This window comes from Carassius carassius, chromosome 26 (genome assembly GCF_963082965.1).
Source record: "Carassius carassius chromosome 26, fCarCar2.1, whole genome shotgun sequence".
Lineage (NCBI taxonomy): Eukaryota > Metazoa > Chordata > Actinopteri > Cypriniformes > Cyprinidae > Carassius > Carassius carassius.
In genome coordinates, this window is record NC_081780.1 from 9,271,328 (window position 1) to 9,289,424 (window position 18,097).

Sequence of the window (18,097 nt, forward strand, 5' to 3'; positions counted from 1 at the left end):
AGATGCAATGTTTGCTGTATTTATTAAAGAATTTGAACAAAAAAATGTAAAATGGTATTGCAACTACAATTCTGGAGCTTGAAAATTATTATGTAATATTCCCCTAATATATATATATATATATATATATATATATATATATATATATATATATATATATATATATATATATATATATATATATATATATATATATATATATATATATATACAGTACATGTGTATGTGTGTGTGCGCAATATTTTTAATACAAATATTTTTATTTCATAATTATTTTTTTCTGATTTTATTATATCTTTATGTTATTTCATTATCGCTGTTTTGCACATTAAAAATAATAATAATAACAATGCGCTGAGCACACATTTCACTCATGACTAATTTGGGCTGGGCAAAACTACATTTTGGGGTGAATAATTATTTTCTCAAATGAAATGTGGATGGGAGTTGTGTGTGTCTCTATCTTGCCCTCTGCATGTAATGGCAGGTTAATCTTCATACAGTAGGACAGAAAGGCCTTCAATTACACTGGAGTTCAGTCTCAGCCTGGGGCCGATGTTTCCGCCTGAACTCTACCATTTTACCAGACCATGTGTCACGGAATCAGGTGCGCTGTCATGTTCAAGGAGGAAAAAGCTTTAAAACTGCAGAATAGTTCTGCCTTGAAAATGGCATTACTTATAAAACACAGTAAAGACTGCAAGAACCCAAAACTGGACTTTTGTGGCTTTTAGTCCATGTCTTTTAGTTTTTAGGTCATATATGCATGAAACTCTTCTGGGATCATTGGGATCATGGCTGTGACGTAACTTGAGCCTGTTGGTCATCTATAAAAAACAGCTTTTTGATATGCCCCGCCCACATTTCAACAGGAAATACATCACAAACTGGAAAGAAAAACTAATTAAAAAGTAATTTAAAGTGGAATTCAAAGTGAGATGCAAGGTTGCTGACGTATGTAAATGATGTAAGACTGAAGTAAGAAATCACTTTGAATCAAAGAATAGAAAAACAAGTAGATCAGCACATCTGGATATTGCTGTGTGTCTGGAGGGTGTGTGAGTGTGTTGATGCCGAAGTAGGCCTGTGCGTGTGTATTGCGCAATGTTCATTCATTCATCTAGATGACAGGCTGCTCAGGTCTTGACTGTCTCTCAGTGACTCAGGGGTCTGTGGGTCAGAGGGGAAAACACAGCTTCCTTTAAACGGTGACGACACTTCCTACAGTAACACTACAATACTGATGCTGTTATATTTTGTACTTATACATGTGATTATTTGATATCTAGCATAATAAAAAAATGGTTTATTAGTTATTCTCATAAAACATTCAATTATAATATCAAAATTGCAAAACCCAAATTTTAACAATAGTTAAGTCTTTATAGAGGATACAGCATATTTCATGACTAATTCCAATAGGGTATATGTGCTGCACACACACATACACACACACAAACACACACACACATATATATATATATGATTTTTTTTAAAAATGAATTATTACTTTTATTTAGCAGCAATGCATTCAATTGATCAAAAGTGACAGTAAAACATTTACATTGTATATCTATTACACATACAATATACATATACATATACATATATCTATTTCTATCTATCTATCTATCTATCTATCTATCTATCTATCTATCTAATATACAACAGTTAATTGTAAAAATATTTCACAATATAACTTAATGTATTTTTATCAGACAAAGCAAAATGTATAATAATAATAATAATAATAATAATAAATATATAATTTATGTCTCTTTCTACAAAGCTAATATTTCAAACATTCTTGGAATTTTTTTTCCTGAATTAGAAACAATCATTCAAGTACAGTTTGTAGGTAACGTAGGAAATCTGATAATCACTACCATAGACTGCATTCCTACTTTTAGTGTTGTCAGAGATAATATATGGCTATACTGTATATGTGCAATTATGCAATTATGTGCAAGAATGTCAGAGTAATGTACAGTACAACCTATGCCACGCCACAGACAAGACAGTAAGGGACAGTCATAGTACATTCGGAAACCATGATTGTTCATTTCCTGTACGCAAGGACTGAATCACGCAGATCTGTCTGATGTCATATGAGCTTATGATCCCAAAGACTTCTAACCAAGGACCTTTCACTTACCTTTTTAGGGTAGAAAAGATCTTGCATACTCATCTTTTTGCTTTGACTGTCAATCCCAGAATGCTCAGCTCTCAGATTGACTCTGGGTAACTTCAGATGCACATCAGCCATCATATCTGATTTTAGGGCCTGTCCATCAAACCACAGCCCAGAATCCCAAAGAACAATGATCCACTTGGCAGAGTAAAGACTGTGTAAGCATTTACTCTATGAAAACTGCCCTAAACTAGAGCTTTTCAGGTCTGATATTTATATTTAATGCACTTATTTTATATTACACTTAGCAGAATTGTTGAAATACACATTTTATTTTTTCTTTTGCCCACAGAACCCTCTAGTGATAAAATCTATGGCTATTTTACTATTCTATGGTGGAAGAAAATAGTACAGTATATATACAATTGCATGCATAGAATATCAAGATGACTTATTTGTTAACATGCAGAACAATCCTTGAGCTAAACTTGACCTTCCTCAATTCATGTGTCAAACAAAGTAAGGGCAGATGACAACAAATACTTTTTTTGTATTACTACAATATCTCCAGTTACGCTTGTTTTTTTAAATAACAGGGTGGAAAACAGTATATGCTGCATTATAACTACTGTTTTTTACGGAAGTCCAACTGAGATTAAGTTGAACTGTTGCATACTGAACGTTTTTCCAAAAGTGAGTATCCAGTATAGGCTACATATTTCATAAACAGAATGAGTGGTATCGGATTGTTATCAAAACAGCCTAGTTTAGTGTTACTCTCAGTTCTCCATATGGTGGCAGTACGTCCCAATGATCCCAATATAGGACAGCCGCAGAAATAGCGTGCTGTTGCTAGAGGGCGCTGTTGAGCCATATTTCGCTCACTGTGCGTAATGTTTGCTACTCTTCCTGTGAGCTACAAATGTTTAGGACCACATTGCAAACAAAAACAAGCCAAGTGGATTTCAAGGAAATAAAAACCAGAGATTCTTCAATTCGAAAAGCCATTACTGCACCTGCCCAATGCAGTACACCACAAAATATATACACAAAGAGCTTGCTTAGAAATAAATATAGCTAAAATGTGCTTAAAGTTCATTAATGCATTTTTATTTGTTTGTTTGTTTGTTTTTGGCTATGCATTTATTTATGTTTTTTATTTATTTATGTATTTATGCAATAAATCCATCATTTATTTGTTTATTTAAAAAAATCCATTATATGTTAGACAAGCAATAATGTTACCCTACTCAGTAGAATCATATTTTTAATTATTGTTATATTGTAATCATTTTAACTATAAATTGCTGCAAAACACATGCATATTACATGCAACTGGAAATGCTTTAGCCCTAGAAATGTAGTTATTCGTCATGCCAATAAAGCACATTAAATGGAAGCATAATTGAGAGAGAGTGATGAAGGGAAAGCATTGACCAAACCTAATAAAATACAATTAAATGTTCTCCATTACGCCATTATTCCATTAGGAGAGAGAGAGACCTGCACTTATAACTCCGCCTCCGGCTTCATCCAGGCTGCATTCTTTATTCCTGTAGTCTTTACTCTGGAGAAAAGGGAAGAGAAGGGGAGGAGGAACACTCGCCGGGGGTAGTGGGAGTGGGATGGACGGGTAAAGCATGGAGTCGCGCATATTTGAGCTGCCAGAAGCGAGACGAGCACTTCACCGATGAATGACTGACGGGTCGCTCCTCTCAGACGCCCCGTACAAATCCCAGTCCTCATCCATTAGATTAACTAACGACTGAACACCGAGTTCGTAATATTTCTGAGTTTCTGTAACGTCTGAGCGCCGATCCTAAGACTGATCGAGCATCTGGACACATCGCCGAGGAAACCATGGAGACGGAATCATCCCCGTTAGCGAGTAACGGAGCGAATGAAAGTGAGCCTCTACCGGTGGACTATCCCGGAGGAGAGATGCCAGCCTCACTTGGTGCACGGAGAGGCTCCAGCGTGAAGAAACATCACCACAAACACAACCTGAAGCACCGCTACGAGCTCCTCGAAACCCTCGGGAGAGGAACATATGGAAAAGTGAAGAAAGCCATAGAGAGGCACACTGGACGAGCGGTGAGTTGACCAACATGCAATGGCCCTCCAAAAAAAGCTCTTTAAAAGCTCAAGAGATCTTATGAAGTTCTTAGATAGGTATGAAATGAGTAGCATGAACCAACCAGCTCATTTGATTTTGGAAGAACTAAATGAGTTTTGCATCTTGTCAAACCAGAGCTGAGTGTTGAAGTTCAAGAAATATAGTATTTTTTTCCATCACTCTTAGAAATAAAGGTTTCAAATGGGGATTTTCACAGTGATGCCACAGAAGAACAATTTTTCAAATAACTTTTTTTCTTTTTCTCATTGTGAAGAACATCTAACTACAAAGAACCTTTTGTGGAATGGAAAGGTTTTATGGATGTTAAAGTTCTTTGTGGAACCATCAATGTCATTAAAGAACCTTTATTTTTAAGAGTGATCAATGATAATGGAGAAGCAGAAGACAGGTGAATTTTTCTGTTTCATCTCATTGTCCTATTGGATCTAAGATCTCGGTTGTTATTATCCTTTCATATGGGAGATGTGTGGGTTTCACCTGATATCAGTTCACCTAATTAAACATTCCTTTGAAAATTTGGTGAAAGTAAATGTGCCTTTAATGGCCATCATTACATGCACAATTTCACAGGGCAAGTGCTGTCTTCCGTCCCTCAGTAATGGGGTCAGCTCATTTAGGTCATTTAGAATTTGAGCAGGTCAAAGGTTTTAAAGCATGAGAGGTATATTTATGTTGCAAGTAACCTAAGCTCCTTTACGTACCACTTTGGCCTCACCACCAATGCTAAGAAATGCACAACATCTGTAGAGCAAGATAAGTTGGAAAAAATAGGATAAACCACTTCTGTTTTGGAACTAGGTCAGTGCATTAATCCCGAGACAGATCTGCATCTTGAGTGGGGCAGATATGGATCTAGTGGGTCAGAGCTGTGGGCGAAAAATGTGGCCTGATGTCAACAGCTGCTTGAGCGCAGGATGCTCTCAGAGTCACATCCTGGACTTGGTAACCTAATTACTGAAACCACACCGTCTGATTAAACTGAAACAGTAGACAGTGTGGTTCTGTGGAGACCAACACAACTGGTGTTTGTATGGTGATGATTTTGGCACCAGTAAAGAATTTTCAAGCATATGCATTTAAAAGCTTTCCCTGCCAACACATGTGAGCTTTAGTTATTTGCTTTGTTATTAAAATGGGGGTTTGGTGATGGACAAAAAAGACATGTAGACATTGTGGACTGGGGCAGATGATAAAGTAGTATGTACGAACTGAAAAAATTCTGGAGTCGCAGTCCATGCTCATTGTCTGAATGGACCGATGGCTGAATATAGCTAAGCATGACTCATGCTAGTAGCAAAGAAAAGAATTCAGAACTTTGTGGGATGAGTTAAACCAGAACATATATACTGACTGTTTGATTGTGCTTCTTTATAATACATTTTTAGCTGATCTCATATAGGCTATATGTTATACAAACAAGCACTTTATCTTAGGCCTAAACCAGGATTTTACCATATCTAAAGGAATATTAGGAATATTACAGGTTCAATACAAATTTCGATACAATACTTGTTTAAACAGTAACCAAAAAATAAATAAAATAAATTATATATATAGAAGAATTTAAAGAATATTTTTCATAAACACTAAAATAATTTTTAAAAGCATATTGTTTACATTGTATGGCTATAATTTTGAAACAGTATTTTAGTGTTTATGGATTGCTTGCTCCATTTAAATGAAAAATAATTTTGTCAACTAGGGTTGAACAAGGGTTGTGTTGAATTTCAGACACTGACATAGTATGTTATATATGCTAACGTAACATTATGACATAGAAAGATGGAAAAGGTGGAGGAAGTTGAAACAACAAATGCAATAACTGCCTTTGTTTTTTGTTTTGTTTTTTGCTCCTTCATTGTTAAATTTTCTATAACACATTTTTCCAAAACTTTGTTCTGCACAAATGCTCCAGTGAGTAAAGGTACTCCCCTTTTCCCCTTTAAACGGCGGACAGGTAAAACAACACAGCTGTTGTGTGAGGCTCAGACAATGGGCTGGTCTATGTCTAGGAGACAATAAGAAGGCTTCAGTTTTAGCCAGGGGTTAGAAAAGAGCAAAGCCTACAGCCAGCTGGCAAAAGCATCAAACACAGGCTGGCTTAATGATCTGTAGCCACAGGCTGGGTAACAATACCACTCAACCATGTGCGCTTCCTTCAGCGAGGTCAAAAAATCAGCCTGCATTATGCTTTAACTGTAATTAGGGTAAAGTTTGAGAGGATAAGACATTAAATCACATAGTGGTTCTTAACACATGCACACACACCAGCCTAGTAACAAACACCAGACTGTAACCAGACAGATCATATCCAAGTGGCGCGTTAAATACATTTATCACAAGTGCTGCACTATGAGTTTTATATAAGTCACTGATAAGGCTGTAACATTAACTGTATGCATTGTAGATGTCATCTGACAAGAAAACAATACATTGCATACACACCATTTTGCCCCTAAAAAGCTTGGGATGGCAGGGTTGTGAACTGCACTGGGTGGACAGGAAGTCAGCTCTGTCAGAGCCACTTCCCCCTTCTTCGTGTTTTATGAGTCAGTGGAGGAACATGCTTCAAACTTCCTGCAACTTTAGTCCCTCCTCATGAGTCACGACCACTCAGACTTGGCATGGCAGAAATCTTCTCAGTATCCTCAAGCATGCATATAAAGGATAAGAATTTAAGAGATTGAGTAAATTAATTTAGCCACTAAAATTCAATCATTTATGCTGGAGATAACATTGCATTATTAAATATTATATATATATATATATATGTAAAAATCAAAAAGAGGTTCTTTGAAAGCAGGCTTTAGAGCACTGACACATCTCTGTGATGAGCCTGTTTGAGAGCTGGTAAATGGGACGTTTAAAAATAACTCCTGCGGTGCGCCTTCTCCCAAAAAAAAGCCATTCACCTTCACAGAAACCCATTTTCACTCAAGGTTAAGCCGTAAACTCCAGATCTAAACCGTCATTGCCTTTAGCTTACAAAAAACATCTCTCTTCAGAATTTTGAAAAAGAAAATGGAAGAAAAAAAAGTACCGAAATAAAATTTAATGCTTTCTATAGGGAATAAAATAATTATATGCATTTTTTTTAATGACTATCTACATAGTTCATCATAATTAAAGTATATTATAAGCACATTACATAATTCATTTAAATAATTTTTATTGTATTTCATCACACTATTTTAAAGATACTATGTTATTTTATTGTAAAACAGACATTATTGTAGTTTTGTTAATAATTTAAATTAATTTTTATTCCATTTATTATTTTTTGTCATTTTTAAACTAAATGAAATGATAAATGTTGCCATATAGCAACTATCTGAAATAAAATAAGTTTAAGTTTTATTACATTTTATTTTAATTAATGTAATGAAAACTTTTTTTGTGGTATTTTAGTTTTAGTTAACTGTTATAACCCAAGTCCATGTTTTAACCCCCTATATTAAACTGCTCTGAAGGTTAAATAAAAAGAGTGCTATTACTACTAGATTTGTTAGTTCCACAAATTTGTGGGTCACCTGACCACCTAAGACAGGAAGTTATTTTCCTGTGAACTCCTTGATACCATAAAAGGGAGTAGGCTCTTCTGTTTCTATGATCTATGACCCCTGAGCCAGGATGCCACTGGAACACAAATATCATCAATCAGAGTTTTTTAACCTTTGACCCTCATCTTCATCAATACTGCTCAATCAAACTGAAAAAATTGCTCCTAAACCAGGAATCCATCAATATTTTCTAATTTCTCCAAACGAATCACTAATAGTACTTTGCCTAAACACTAACATGTTACAAATGGGATTCACATAGTTGATTCTACTTGTTTGTTGGTTTTCAGGTGGCGATTAAATCCATCCGAAAGGAGAAGATTAAAGATGAACAAGACATGGTGCACATCCGCAGAGAGATCGAGATCATGTCTTCTCTCCGCCATCCACACATCATCTCTATATACGAAGGTAGGTCTTTTACATCTACATTTAGTCATTTAGCAGATGCTTTTATCCAAAGCGACTTCCAAATGAGGACAATGGAAGCAATCAAAATCAACAAAAAAGCAATGATATAGTTCTATAACAATAACGTGAACTATATAAGTGCTATAACAAGTCTCAGTTGGCTTCATGTAGTACACGTTGCAAGGTTTTTAAAAATTATATAATAAATAAAAAGATATGATAGCATAGATAGAAAACAGATAGAATAGAAAAAGATTTGAAATCTAATGTGTTTTTTTATACAACAATAATGTACTGTACATAATGTGGAAAATAATGTTGTTGTTTTTTTTACCTTAAACAACAAACACATTGCATTAAACCAAATACACAACATAATGTTCTTTTTAGCAACGTCATATGACCTCTTTAAACATAGTCAACATATATCCGTGCTTTGTTGCTGCATACAATGTTTGCTGAGAAACAGATGCTGTTTTGTATCTATTGTAGTATTCCTGGAAGACATACTGTGATAAACTCAGGATTCGATGTTCGTGCTCAGGCACCGGTGGGTGGAGACTGTCACTGCTGCAGAGATCATGATATCTGCCAAATCCAGCATAATGGAGTGTGTCTTCTGTGTGTCTCTCACAGCTAGTTGTAAAACACTGTCTATGAGACAACACAACTTTACTTAATGTATTCAGAATCCGAGCACACATCACAAGTCTATAAACCCCTTCAACTTTGATTCTCAACATGTGTCAACTCCACACCCTTTGCTGCAGCTTGTGGTTTTTCTCAACATCCAATCATCTCTAGATCAGTTGCCCTCACGTTTTATTTATGTGACCTGACCACACCCTGCCTTCCTAAGGGTGTTGATCAGGCAACAACGTTGTTGGGGGGTGTAAATTCTCTAATGGAGATGGAAGTCATTACAGTCCTGCATTAATCAGCATTTTTGAAATGTCCCACGAATGTAGCTTTGCCTCTTAGAACATAAATCAAAAAACCATCAAATTAGCCCCCGAATGCAGCAATACTCAAAACAAAGCTGCTTTATCTCCACGCTGACGGAGGGAGACGCCAAGGCTGTGGACTCACGCCGCGCTCTCAGCCAGGGGTCATTATTACTGACCCTGGATCAGTCTGAAAGTCAGTGCCTAAACGGAGAGTGCTCAGTCTCCTGTGTCTAATACGGATTAGCCGAGAGAGGTAATTACTCAGTGCTAGCTTCTAGCATTGGTTTGGATGTCTTGAACGTGAACGTGAACTGGTTTTTGAAGATTATTCCAACAAGCTTGGTTAGTCCTAGACAGTCAACAGGTGTCCAAATACACATGCTGTTGAGAGTGACTCCAAGAGTCAAAGCAAACCCACCTTTCTTGTCTATTCGGTTCACTGACCAACACTGTGACAACCAGCCTCTGGTGGTTAAAGAATGAAGGATCACTATAGAGATGCTCCTGCTGTATCAGCAGAAGGTGGAGGAGGATCTGAATGGAGCAACAGCTTCACTCCCCTGCAAAATAAATCCAAAGATTTACTGAGATCCCATTACTTCCATTAAGATTTGTAAGATAAACCCTTATCTGATTGTCTTAGATGATGGCTATTAGACTGAGAGCTGCTACTAAGAATACTGTGTTGTGCAAAACATGTACCTTTTCTTAGAACGGTAATGTTTATGCCACCATCCAAGATCACGTACACCAAATCTCACTTCCTCTCTGCACTTAACACCTGTTAACAGTTGTGGTCTCGCTTGCTAAGACAGCTCCTAATCGCCATGACCCTGACTAAAGCCAGACTCGCTGGCAATTTTGACTCCTACATACTGGCAACCGTCCAATGAAAGCTCGAGCCAAACTGTTAACAGTCAATGACAGAGAGATTTAGCTAGAGAGGCGGATATAATTGAAGTATGCTGTTTTCATTTCCATGCGCCGTCGCTTTAACATGCAAATGCCTATAATGCAATCATGTTGAGTAATCTAATTGACCGCTGTTGTATTTGCTATTCACAGTGTTCGAGAATAAGGATAAGATTGTGATCGTGATGGAATATGCCAGTAAGGGCGAGCTGTACGATTACATCAGCGAGCGCCGAAGGCTCAGCGAAAGGGAGACCAGACACTTCTTCAGACAGATTGTCTCAGCTGTTCATTACTGCCACAAGGTAAGGGTGGCACTGGTGGAGCTGTGTGGGGAGATAAATGAAAATATAATTTGCTGACCTTCATATCATTCTAAACCTGTTTGACCTTTTCTACTGGGAAACACAAAAGAAGATTGAAAATTGAGGGTTTTTTGGTCCATATGATGAAAGGTGTAATTTTGGACCACATTGCCTTACATTATGTGGACAAAAACAGTCAAAACATTCTTCTTAATAGCTTTGTGTGTGTGTTCCATAAAAAAAAAAAGTCTTAAAGGTCATACAGGTTTAAAATAACATACGGGTGAGTAAATAATGGTAGAAGTGTCATTTTTGGTTGGACTATATATTCATATCGAAGATATGTTAGCAGAGAGCAAACTGAAGAACACATGCAAAATGTATGATCTTTCAAACTAGGTGAAAAGCTGAAGACAAAGGTTTTCAAGAAATAATAAAACAACTAGTTTCAGCCGTGGATGATAACCAGATGCCACTGTAGATTTAATGTGTTTGATCAAAAAATTAAATTTTAGTTTTATTTATACTCAATGTAATAACTGTTTGGTGGAAAAAAAAGCCAGTTTGCTGATCTTATTTGGTCGAAGCTGTTTTTTTTTTGGGTGGTTTTAGAGAAATCAAGCTGCTAAACATTAGCTTGGCCAGTCTAGCCAGTTTGGGGACTAGCTTTAACCAGGCAAACTAGCTTACAACTAGGAATAATGTAAAAATAGGCTCTATTGCATTTCTTGCCTTAAACCTCATGTACCTAAGGTGCTTTAGCCTTTAACCGTAATTGCAATTACATTATAGCACAGTGTCTCTTACCTTAAGGCCTCTCAAACTAAACAACTGTCATCTGTGATCTGTGCAATGTTCACATGCAGCCACGCACAAGCTCTCTATAGAGTAAATAAAATGATTTACTGCATGAAGGAGGACTTGACGTGATATGAGAAGGATAAACTAAACTTCCAAGAACGTCTCGATGCGAAAGGTTGTGGAGCCAGAGAGCAGCTGTGTTCCCCTGTCCTGGTGCCAAACCCCTCCTCCTCTCCCATTTTTCCCACTTTCCGAATGTGATATACTGTACTTCAAATTGACCTTTCGCATTGATCCAGCACATATTTCTGCATTGTTTCCCCTTTTATTTCACATTTTGGAGCATATTTTTTCTAGTTTTATAAAGGTTAAGGGTAGGATTAAAGCAGAATATCCCGTTCCTAGATCAGTACAAAGGGTCAGCCGGTACCCGGGGCCGTGTCCGCTGGAAAATGAAACGCCCCGGGGAAATTCAGCCTGGGCTTGGCCTTTGTTTCTATACAGCTGGGCTGATGATGTCATCAACTCAGCTGGGGGATTCCAATGAGGTCGTCCCGGAAAGGAGAGAGGAGATACACAGATCAGGCCTTTTGACAGTGGATTAAGGAAAATGTCACTTTTCCCTTCCATAAAATATTGCTGTCTTTAAAGAATAACAGTGTATTTATTGTTCATTACAGTGTTTTGTAGGACATCAAATATGTGACCCTAGACCACAAAACCAGTCATAAGTAGCTCCGGGTAATTTGTAGCAATAGACTAACCTATACATTGTATGGGTCAAAATTATACATTTTTCTTTTATGCCAAAAATCATTAGGATATTAAGTAAAGATCATGTTCCATGAAGATATTTAGCAAATTTACCTACCATAAATATATCAAAACTTAATTTTTTGATGAGTAATATCCATTGCTAAGAACTTAATTTGGACAACTTTAAAGGCGATTTTCGCAATATTTTGATTATTTTTGTACCCTGATTCCACTGTTTTCAATAGTTGTATATCAGCCAAACATTGTCCTATTTTAACAGACCATACATCAATGGAAAGCTTATTTATTTAAACTTATGACTGGTTTTGTGGTCCATGTTCACATGTGACAAAAAAAGTTGCAGTATAAAAAGTGATGTTCCTATGATGCCTATAAGTTGATCTAAAAACTATGGTTTTGATGATGTCTTACAGAATGGAGTAGTACACCGAGATCTCAAGCTGGAAAACATCCTCCTGGATGACAACGGCAACATTAAGGTGTGCACCGATTTTCCTCTAGTGATTTATTACTCAATATCAGCCTGTTCTGACTCGTTTTTTTTACTTCCAGATTGCAGATTTTGGTTTGTCCAACCTCTACCATAAGGACAAGCTTCTTCAAACATTCTGCGGCAGCCCGCTGTACGCCTCCCCTGAGATTGTGAACGGACGACCGTATAGAGGCCCCGAGGTACATTATGAACTAATATTCTCCAGTTATGCAACCCTACATTGCCATTTAAGAGGCCTTCATTTTTCACCTTTAAAACAACCAGGCTAGGAAACACAATCACATATTTCCTGTCTCGAAATGATAAGAGAGAACAAAACGCAGATAACAAAGAGAAAGAGAAAGCGTTTCCACTCATGTCTGAGGGAGGTGAGACCACCCCTTATTCCACATCCAAACTCAGTCACTCCCCAAAGGAATCGCTTAACAGGCCAGGTCAGTCAGCATGCCCAACATCCTCCATAATCCAATGACAAACAAAGACTTTGCCAAAAAGAACGAGGACTAATCTCAAAGTTATTTTCAGGATATCATGCATGCTTATAGACCCTTCAAGGTTGCTAATGCTTGGAGGAATATAACACAGGAATATAAAAAAATTGCCATACTTTTTTAGTTTTTTATTGTACGATGACACATGCAAGACTTGGACATTCAATCATACACTCACAGTGATCCCCTCTGGTCTCTCAATCATCCTTACATAACTGGAGACCATGGGAAAGGCAGTGTTCATCTTCTTGCTGGTCAGAGATCAGTGGATCGGGGCCAACAATCACAGAGCTCTTCACATCTACCCAGGGTCAGACAGGTCTGGAGTTTGGGGAGTGGACATTTCCTGCGCTGTAATCAGCCATTGTTTCTCCTCGATACCTTCTCATTCCTGACCTGCACCCTTGGCTAATCAGCAGAGGTGCAGCAGGGTCAGACGAGGTCGACACAAAAAATGATTAAATAACGGGCAGGAATTATGGTGGCTGTTGCTGCACAGATATATGTGAGATTACCTATTGTTCTCATACATTAGGTGTACAATGACAGCTTGATTAAATGTTCATAAATATAGGTGGGGTTGACTTTGTGGTCCAGGCAGGAAAATAAAATAACACAACCTTTTAATCTATTGCTTAGTGACGACAAGTGTTTACCGGCACATGTTCAACTAGTACAAAGGTTAACCAGTTTGGGAAGTTGATAAATATGTAAAAAAAAAAATAAATATATATATATATATATATATATATATATATATAGGAAAAAAAGAGCATTTTGTTAAAATAATAAAAAAGTAAAAAAAATGTTATGTATTAATGTAAATATATAAATATACTTTGTTATACAGTTGTCTATATAAATTGTAAATACATTACGAATATCATAATTTAAATTAATAATTCACTAAACGTTTAAATAAATGTAATGTTTTATAAAATATAGTGCGGTCAAATGATTAATCGTGTTTGATCACATCCAAAATAAAAGTTTTTATTTACATAATATTTGTGTGCGTACTGTGTATATTTATTATGTATATATAAATACACACACATGCATGTTTATATTCTAAGAAAAATATGTTAAGTTTATACAATTAAAATATTTATCTGTAATATCAATTATATGAACATAAATATTTACATGGAAATACATGAAAAAGTGTCTAAATATGTACTGTATTTGTTTGTATTTATATATACATAATAAATATACACAGTAAATAAAATAAAATATATACATTTTGTAATTATATATTTTAAATATAAAAATTTATATAAATGTACACCTTAATTTTTAATGTATTACAAATAATTATTATATAATATTTTGTTTTGTGTAATTTGACGTAACTCATAAACTAACATAGTACTTTAAAACTGTATCATAGTTTGACTAAAACTCGCAAATTAATCAATATTATTACATGTAAAGGATATTTTCATTCATATACAAAAAAAAAATAAGGCCTAAACAAAAAACCCAGTAATAATGAACACTGGTGTTTATTTACTTAAATGCAACTTTCATTTTAAATGTTCCATAATCCATTTTCCAAAACTTTATCTCCCAGTGGACCAATTTATCAATGTGGCGTTGTTTTGACAGGTTGACAGTTGGGCACTGGGCGTATTACTATATACTCTTGTGTACGGAACAATGCCCTTCGATGGAGGTGACCACCATAGACTCATTCGCCAGATCAGCAACGGAGAATACAGAGAACCGCCACAGTCATCAGGTATGTCTCTTCTCACTAGATATTTCTAAGTCATCTAAGCCCAAATCTCAGTTACATGACCGAGTTCAAATCTCTCCATCTCATTCAGACGCTCGTGGTTTGATCCGCTGGATGTTGATGGTTAATCCAGATCGCAGAGCTACAGTTGAGGACATTGCAAATCACTGGTGGGTGAACTGGGGCTGGAAGACCAGCGTGTGTGACTGCCAGATGCAAAGGGAGAACAGCTCACCCATGCTGGCCCGCTTCATTGACTGGCAGAACCGCACCGAGGTTCGTCCAGACAAAATTCAACGCCCAGAGCCTGGTAACACTAACAATGGCACTAATACAGCCTTGACTCCAGCCCGGCGTCTGAGAAAGTCCATGAAGGAGAATGATGTTGGGATGTGGGGTGTTGCAGAGGAGAAGTCAGGCCTCAAGAGACCAAAAAGCATCCTGAAGACTCGGGCGACCAGTGGAGACCAGCGGTCCCAGAGTCTATGCGAAGTAGAGCTCAGACGGTCCATTTGCTACCAAGATGTCGAGTCCGGCTCGAGTCCAGAGCGAGAAGACACCCTGGGTGGCTCGCCAGCCAAAATGGTGTCTATGTTACCCAAGAAAGGCATTCTGAAAAACAATCAGCAGCGCGAGTCTGGTTATTACTCCTCGCCGGAGCGCAGCGAATCCTCCGAACTGTTAGGGGGTGCTACTGTGCAGCCTCCGAATAGCTCACCAACCAAACGGACTGTTGGGAGGAAAGGTATACTGAAGCGTAATGGTAAATATTCCACACACAGTGCCGTGGGAGTCCATGGAGAGGCCCAGGCAGACTCAAATGGCCCGCGGAGCCAGAGCAGACCCTCCAGCATCTTGTACGAGGAGATGGGTCTTTCCAACATGGCGTTGGACTGGCCACCCGCCTCTCCGAAACCCAACATCCGGGGCTCGCTGTCGGCCGAAGACTTGCTGCAGACGGCTGGGTTCAGGGGCCTTCAGACCGTGGCACCCCTTCATGGTGGAAAGGGTGTCCGTAGCCCTCCTGGTTCCCCTGGAGACAATGGGAGCTTCTCCTTGCTGGGCGATCTGGATGATGTTACCCAGGTGTACCAGAAAGCCCTGGACATTAGCAGCCAGCTAGGCTAGACTTGAACAAAAAGGCGGAGAGACTGGAAGAGTGAATTTTTCCCAGCATGTCCTTCTCAGCACAGTGCTGCTGGGTAAATGTTTACAAGTCGAGAAGCGGGACATTTCATATCTCCATTCACCAACTCTCGTTGATGAGCATTTCTCATGATATTCTCGTTTTAGACTCGACAGTCGAGGGGGAACAACGGAAGCACTTTAAATCGGCTGTTCTCCGAGTTGCAGCACGTAAAGACAGGAATTGGAATTGTGTTAAAGTTACTGTATTTATCTGCCCTTCATGGTTTGAACATTTTGAAAACACCAAGGCAATTTCATAGTTTATGGGAGAGCGTTTTCATCGATACAGTTCATGCATTATGAAAAGTGTTAGATAAAGGCCATTTGAACATGTATAATAAATTATCATTGTATAATACCACCAATTTCAGTGAAGTACATACACAGCAGTACATCCGTAATGGTAAGACTTAAAGGAAAGGAATGTTTTCGAGAATTTGAAAAGACATACAGGTGTAGGTTTATTACACACAAAAAATAGAGGAGCATTTTGTCTTTATTAGGGTATCTTTTGTACATAGATTTGACTAAACTTACAGAAAAGTACCAAAAGATACTACAGTACCACCAAGGTTTTTTTTTTTTAACATGTATCATGGTACTACCTTTGTATTGTTGGGGGAAAATGCTAATTTATTATTATTATAAAAAAATAAATAGAATTCATTAACTTTGGCAGCCCTAAAATACTACAAACAATGACTACCATTTAACTTAAAAAAGAAAAGAAAACTAAACAAATGTGAAAAATCAAAATACAATGAAATTCAACGTTCTAATAACTCTGCCTTGGAATATAATATTAATTCTAGCATGTACTATGGTGTATATCAAAGTGCGGATTATTAATAAAAATAAACATAAAAAACTGAGAGTATATCATGATCTCAGAGCTCATTTTAACCTGTTGTGACAGAGGCAGAACCATGCAAATATTGACGTATCTCTGAGATCAGCTAGAGAGCAACTAGTGCAACACAAAGGATAGGAAAGGGCAAAGGTCAAAGGTGGTATCAGTGTTATGATATCATACATTCTCTCTCACACAGACATGCACACACAATGCTAGTGCACATGGCCAATTATATGAGCCCCCTGAAGCATGAAAGTGTGGAAAGACAAGCTTTGACCTACGGTGTAAATCTGGTCCAGAAATGACCTGCGTTTCAACAGCACATGGCTTTAAAGACAGGAAAGAGATGCCAAACTATTCTTTTTAGAAGGTGGAGAGTTAAAAGACACATATTCTTAAGGCAGTAGATTATAGAAATAAAGATTAAGATTGAAAATGTTTCACTTAAAAAAACGGCAATCAAAAGGTCACGTCTCTAACGGTAAAATCGTCAGGAAGTGGTATATATTGTGCATGTGCAATTGCTTTATTGTTCCACATAAAATGGCATGTCAAGATAAAATGAAGATACCATGCCATTTTTTTCTGTTACATTCATTTTTTGGTTATTCCTCTAGTTTAATTTCCTAAATTGCTCACACAGGCTTTCAAAACATTGGTTGCATGAGGCATTTATACTGTGGGTTAAGTGTGAACTATAATAGTCTGGCTTTAAACTTTGAGTATGTGCTCAATATTAAAAAACTGCATTAAGATATACATTACAAGGCATTTCTGTCAACCTAAGCGTCAATGTGGCAGTTTTATATGAAGTACAGTGTAACCATTTAAATATATATATAAGAAATTAACTGGAAAAGAATGTTTATCCTATAGGATATCTGTTATAGTTCATTGAGAAAACTTGACTGGATATACTACATATTTAAATTGTGTTATTTAATGTGTCTTGTATTATATTCTGTATGTTGCCATGGCTTTGTTACTTTGTACATTTTTTTTTTTTTTTTACTCTTGACTTACGATTGTCGATTTGTGCCTTCATTGACATAAGATTGTCCTAATAATGTTATTCTCAGTTTAAATATTTTGCAGTATTGTGTAAGTGTTTTTAAATAGGCATCCATGGAAAAGAAGTTTGTCTGTATGGTTTGTTATGAGCACAGTTAGGGGGTGTTTTAAACCTTGTGCTGTTTGTGCTCCGTGCAAAACATTGTCACTTCTTTTAATAAGTCTCGATATAAATAAGACGTGTGTGTCTCCAATCATTCCATTAAATGTAGAACACAAAGTACTCATAAAAGTTTAAAGCCTCTCACTCAACAAACCAGGATAGGACTAGTGCTTTAA

The 18,097-nt window shown here is 37.0% G+C and overlaps 1 protein-coding gene across 1 annotated transcript; it reads left to right on the plus strand.

The window, feature by feature from the left end:
- The first annotated feature begins 3,704 nt into the window (after nucleotides 1-3,704).
- LOC132105723 (NUAK family SNF1-like kinase 1) lies at nucleotides 3,705-17,587 on the plus strand. Its single transcript, XM_059511064.1, has 7 exons — nucleotides 3,705-4,225; nucleotides 8,119-8,239; nucleotides 10,252-10,403; nucleotides 12,395-12,460; nucleotides 12,534-12,653; nucleotides 14,577-14,709; nucleotides 14,798-17,587. The coding sequence occupies exons 1-7, from the start codon at nucleotides 3,992-3,994 to the stop codon at nucleotides 15,832-15,834; spliced, it is 1,863 nt and encodes a 620-aa protein (XP_059367047.1). The 5' UTR covers nucleotides 3,705-3,991; the 3' UTR covers nucleotides 15,835-17,587.
- The last annotated feature ends 510 nt before the right edge of the window (nucleotides 17,588-18,097 follow it).

Coding starts and splice junctions, on each gene's coding strand:
- LOC132105723 (XM_059511064.1), top strand. CDS start 3,992: ATGGAGACGGAATCATCCCCGTTAGCGAGTAACGGAGCGAATGAAAGT. Junction 12,654..14,576: donor GACCGTATAGAGGCCCCGAG/GTACATTATGAA, acceptor TTGTTTTGACAG/GTTGACAGTTGGGCACTGGG. Junction 14,710..14,797: donor AGAACCGCCACAGTCATCAG/GTATGTCTCTTC, acceptor CATCTCATTCAG/ACGCTCGTGGTTTGATCCGC.